We start from the raw sequence: 5,000 nt of genomic DNA on the forward strand, positions 1-5,000 counted from the left end.
TATTACCTTCCGAGTGAAGGACCAAAGAAAATTATATTTAGAATTCTCGCTCTATGCTTCCCCTCCTGTTGTCCCATATCGGTTAGGTTATATAAGTCGCTATGGAATAGACACTTTCAGAAGCCCTCTTGTCGGTGGACGGGGAAGTGGTGTATCTGGGGAGGTGCGTGAAGTGAAGGTGAAGTGTCTGTTTCTCAAAGTACCATCAAAGGAGTATTTCTGATTGGTTCTTAGTGTTGTAACACACACACACACACACACACACACACACACACACACACACACGCATATATATGTATATATATACACACATATATGTGTGTATGTATATATATGTATATGTATAAATGTGTGTGCACACACACACACACTCAAACACAAACACATACACACGCGCGCGAGCACACACAAGACGCACAGACATACACACATATATGCATATATATGTATATATATACACATATATGTGTGTGTATGCATATATATGTATATATATATATATATATATATATATATATATATATATATATGTATGTGTGTGTACACACACGCACACACACACACACACACACACTTATATATACAGTATATATATATATATATATATATATATATATATATATATATATATTAATATATATACATGTGTGTTCATATATGTACATATATATATATATATATATATATATATATATATTCATATATATACATGTGTGTTCATATATGTACATATATATATATATATATATATATATATATATATATATATAAATATATATATATATATATATTCATATATATACATGTGTGTTCATATATGTACATATATATATATATATATATATATATATATATATATATATATTCATATATATATATACATGTGTGTTCATATATGTACATATATATATATATATATGTATATATATATATATATATTAAATCGAGACTGCTCTTTCTGGAAGAGACACAGATGACACACACTTCCTAACGTCACTGTGATTGTGAAAGGAAAAGAACAAGTAAATTACGTTAGTATACATTTTATCTGTAGCAAAGTTTGATAGCAGCCAATATTTACTTCCAGGTGAATCTAAGAACTATCGGTGCACGTTTGGATCAAACAGCTTGTAACCTCCCCTCACCATGCCTGGCCACCTTGTGAAGAGCACCGGGCCCGACCCCGACCCCAGCGAATGGCTGTACGTTTCGGCCGAGCAGCGAATGCTCGACCAGACCAAGCCGTATGACCCAAAGAAGTCATGCTGGGTCCCTGACGATAAGGAGGGCTTCCTTGAGGGTCTCATCCAGGGAACTAAGGGGGATTCGATGGTCAGCGTCCAGCTGAAGAGTGGAGAGGTGAAGAACTACAAGAAGGACGTTGTGGGACAGGTCAACCCACCCAAGTATGAGAAGGCTGATGATATGTCCAACTTGACCTACCTTAACGATGCTTCCGTCCTGTACAATTTAAAGACCCGTTACCAGGCCAAGCTCATCTACACCTACTCTGGCCTCTTCTGCATCGCCGTCAACCCCTACAAGCGCTTCCCCATCTACACCAACCGCACCGTCAAGATCTACCAGGGCAAGAGGCGTAATGAGGTGCCTCCCCATCTCTTCGCCATCTCCGACGGCGCCTACATGGACATGTTGCAGTGTAAGACAAAAACAAGAGTCCCTTGGTGTTAATTTTGATATGATACACAGAAGGCACTAGAAAATATATATCTTTTTTTTCTTAAAGCTTAAGACATCGATAGATAGACAAATGACTTGAAATTAAGTTAATTAAAATTTAAACTTAAATGTTCGATTTTGTACGAAGATAACTACTTGGTTGTTTAATGGACATTTTTGTTTATTTCCAGCCGGAACTAACCAGTCTATGCTTATTACGTAAGTATCTACACACTGCACTTGTCCTGTGACAAACTTATGAATATTGTAAATTTGGCGTCACAACTCATATAAGAAAATTCGTCCGCTACTGTACCTAAATATACAGATGGTTCATATAACTGAAGAAAATATTCAACTTGCTTTACATTTTATTTGTATCGTTATCAATGGCAATGTACATTTATAAATTATACATAGTATATATAGATATGCAAACACGCATGCTAAACCGTACAATTTCTCCGACATCAAGTGTAGGTGCAATAAAGATATTGACAAAATTTCCTTTACAGTGGAGAGTCTGGTGCTGGCAAGACTGAGAACACGAAGAAGGTGCTGTCCTACTTCGCCAACGTCGGCGCCACCACCAAGAAGAAGGATGATGAGAACAAACCGGTAATATTCGTGTTCTGTGTAGATTCTTTTTTATTCTAATGAAGTAAGCATTTACTGTAAAGATTGTTTGGCTTTGGATATTCGGCATTTGGTTAAATGTCTGTTTATTCAAAAGGTACGCTTCCCTCTTACAGAACTTGGAGGACCAGATCGTGCAGACCAATCCTCCTCTTGAAGCTTACGGTAACGCCAAGACCACCCGTAACGACAACTCCTCTCGTTTCGTGAGTATCCGTTCGGTATAGAAAATGGGCTTTGTCTGTCCGATATACAATCAAGATATTCACTTCACGATAAGTGTAATCAGAAATGACTAAAAATCCCCATCTACCGCTTCTTGCAGGGTAAGTTCATCCGTATTCACTTCGCCCCCAATGGCAAACTGTCCGGTGCTGACATCGAGGTGTACCTGCTGGAGAAGGCTCGTGTCATCTCCCAGCAGGCTGCTGAGCGAGGCTACCACATCTTCTACCAGATGATGTCCGATCAAGTCCCTTACATGAAGAGTAAGTACCGCGTGGCTTTATAGTGGCACTGCTGAAAAATAGCTTAATTCTTACCAATAGAATTAGTAATAACTACTGAGGCAATATGTAATTGAAAATAATTCCTAACGTTTTAATAGACAATATAGTTACAGTTATTCAACCAAGTATCTTTTTTTTTTTCAATAATGAAAAATCACCATGATAATGTGAGAGCTTACAAACTAAATTCCCCCAACAGAAATATGTTGTCTTACTGACGACATCTACGACTACAACTACGTAGCTCAGGGCAAGGTCACTGTGCCTTCCATTGACGACAAGGAAGACATGGAGTTCACACACGTAAGTCTGTTTGAGATTATAAAAAGGGGTATAAATCCTTGACATTATAAAACTGAGCATCTTTACTAAATTCAGTAATGATATATTTGTGTGTGTGCGTTTGTGTCTATGTGCATGTATATTTATGTGAGGGAGTAAGTGTGCTTCCGTGTTTGTGGGTGTGTTTGCGTTTGTGAGTATGGGGTGTGTGCGTGTGCGTGTGGTTGTTTGTGTGTGTGTCTGTTTGCGTGTATGTAATACACAAAAGTAATTATCCATAAACACTTCCTTCCATCAGAACGCTTTCTCCATTCTGAACTTCACTGACCAAGAGCGCGATGACGCCTACAGGCTCACTGCTTCCGTCATGCACATGGGCAACCTCAAGTTCAAGCAGAGGGGCCGAGAGGAGCAGGCCGAACCCGACGGTACTGAGGTATTCAATCGTCAATCATCTTTCATTTTTATGGCTGTAGAAGGCATGTGCATTTTATCTCTTCTTCTCCTGTCTCCATGGAAGCCTTTAACCCACTCCGCCCCTCCAGGCTGGTGATACTCTTGGTGAGGTTTTTGGCGTCGACAGTGCTGAGCTGTACAAGAACCTGTGCAAGCCCAAGATCAAGGTCGGCGCTGAGTTCGTCACCCAGGGAAGAAACGTTAACCAGGTTAACTACTCCGTTGGTGCTCTGGCAAAGGCCCTGTTCGACCGTCTCTTCAAGTGGATCGTGAAGAAGTGTAACCAGACCCTCGAGACCGGCATGAAGCGTGCCATGTTCATCGGCGTGCTTGATATTGCTGGTTTTGAGATCTTTGACGTAAGTCTTTCGTTTCTGCCATTTCGTACTGGGCTAATATTGCTGAATAGAAGCAATCATCACTCAACTAGTACCATTTCTTACTCAACATATTACCTATATAATGATGATGTTTCTTTGTACAGTACAACGGCTTCGAGCAGATTTGCATCAACTTCTGTAATGAGAAGTTGCAGCAGTTCTTCAACCATCACATGTTTGTGCTGGAGCAGGAGGAATATAAGTCAGAAGGAATTAACTGGCAGTTCGTCGACTTCGGTATGGATCTGCAAGCCTGTATTGAGCTCTTCGAGAAGGTGTGTTCTGCAGGTTATGAGTTGTTTCCAACTAATTACAATGTTATCGGAATATCCCTTCAGCTGAATGTATAAATACATGAGAAATTCCATTATCCACCTTGATTATTTCATTGCAGAAACTCGGTCTCCTCGCCATTCTCGAGGAGGAATCCATGTTCCCTAAGGCTACTGACAAGACCTTTGAGGAGAAGCTGAAGGCCAACCATCTGGGCAAGTCTCCCTGCCTCATCAAGCCGAAGCCTCCCAAGCCAGGCCAGGCTGAGGGTCACTTCGCCATCGTCCACTACGCCGGCACTGTGACTTACAACCTGAGTGGCTGGCTGGAGAAGAACAAGGACCCCCTCAACGACACCGTCGTCGACCAGCTCAAGAAGGCTTCCAATCAGTTGCTCGTATTGTGCTTTGCTGACCATCCTGGCCAGTCTGGTGACGCTGGTGGTGGAAAGGGTAGGGTTCAAATGAAACTGAGAAATTTCAAAAACATATTATCCTTATGAATTTAGGAACTTATAACTTCTGTTTACATATGTCGATTCCTATCTTGTTTCTTTTCTACGTATTCAAATATTTCATTACTTTATTATTTGATACACATATATACTACTTCTTTATTAGGCAAGGGAGGCAAGGGTGGCAAGAAGGGGTCTACTGGCTTCAAGACTGTGTCCTCTGGGTATAGGGTAAGCACATGTTAGTTTGATTGCAGTTTCCTGGCTCGTGAAAATGCAGGTCTTTTGCAGTGTTTTGAAATATATTGATGACAGTTTTCTTTATTATCA

The 5,000-nt window shown here is 40.2% G+C and overlaps 1 protein-coding gene across 1 annotated transcript in view; it reads left to right on the forward strand.

Moving 5' to 3' along the window:
* Positions 1-1,146: 1,146 nt before the first annotated feature.
* LOC125044899 (myosin heavy chain, muscle-like) overlaps positions 1,147-5,000 on the forward strand; it is an 8,392-nt gene continuing 4,538 nt past the window's right edge. The window contains exons 1-11 of the mRNA XM_047641861.1: positions 1,147-1,660; positions 1,872-1,899; positions 2,196-2,298; positions 2,433-2,522; positions 2,642-2,804; positions 3,025-3,128; positions 3,406-3,543; positions 3,653-3,922; positions 4,048-4,218; positions 4,338-4,668; positions 4,837-4,901. Of these exons, the coding sequence (XP_047497817.1) occupies positions 1,147-1,660; positions 1,872-1,899; positions 2,196-2,298; positions 2,433-2,522; positions 2,642-2,804; positions 3,025-3,128; positions 3,406-3,543; positions 3,653-3,922; positions 4,048-4,218; positions 4,338-4,668; positions 4,837-4,901 (1,977 nt within the window). The remainder of the gene's footprint in view (positions 1,661-1,871; positions 1,900-2,195; positions 2,299-2,432; positions 2,523-2,641; positions 2,805-3,024; positions 3,129-3,405; positions 3,544-3,652; positions 3,923-4,047; positions 4,219-4,337; positions 4,669-4,836; positions 4,902-5,000) is intronic.

This window comes from Penaeus chinensis, chromosome 36, assembly GCF_019202785.1.
Source record: "Penaeus chinensis breed Huanghai No. 1 chromosome 36, ASM1920278v2, whole genome shotgun sequence".
Lineage (NCBI taxonomy): Eukaryota > Metazoa > Arthropoda > Malacostraca > Decapoda > Penaeidae > Penaeus > Penaeus chinensis.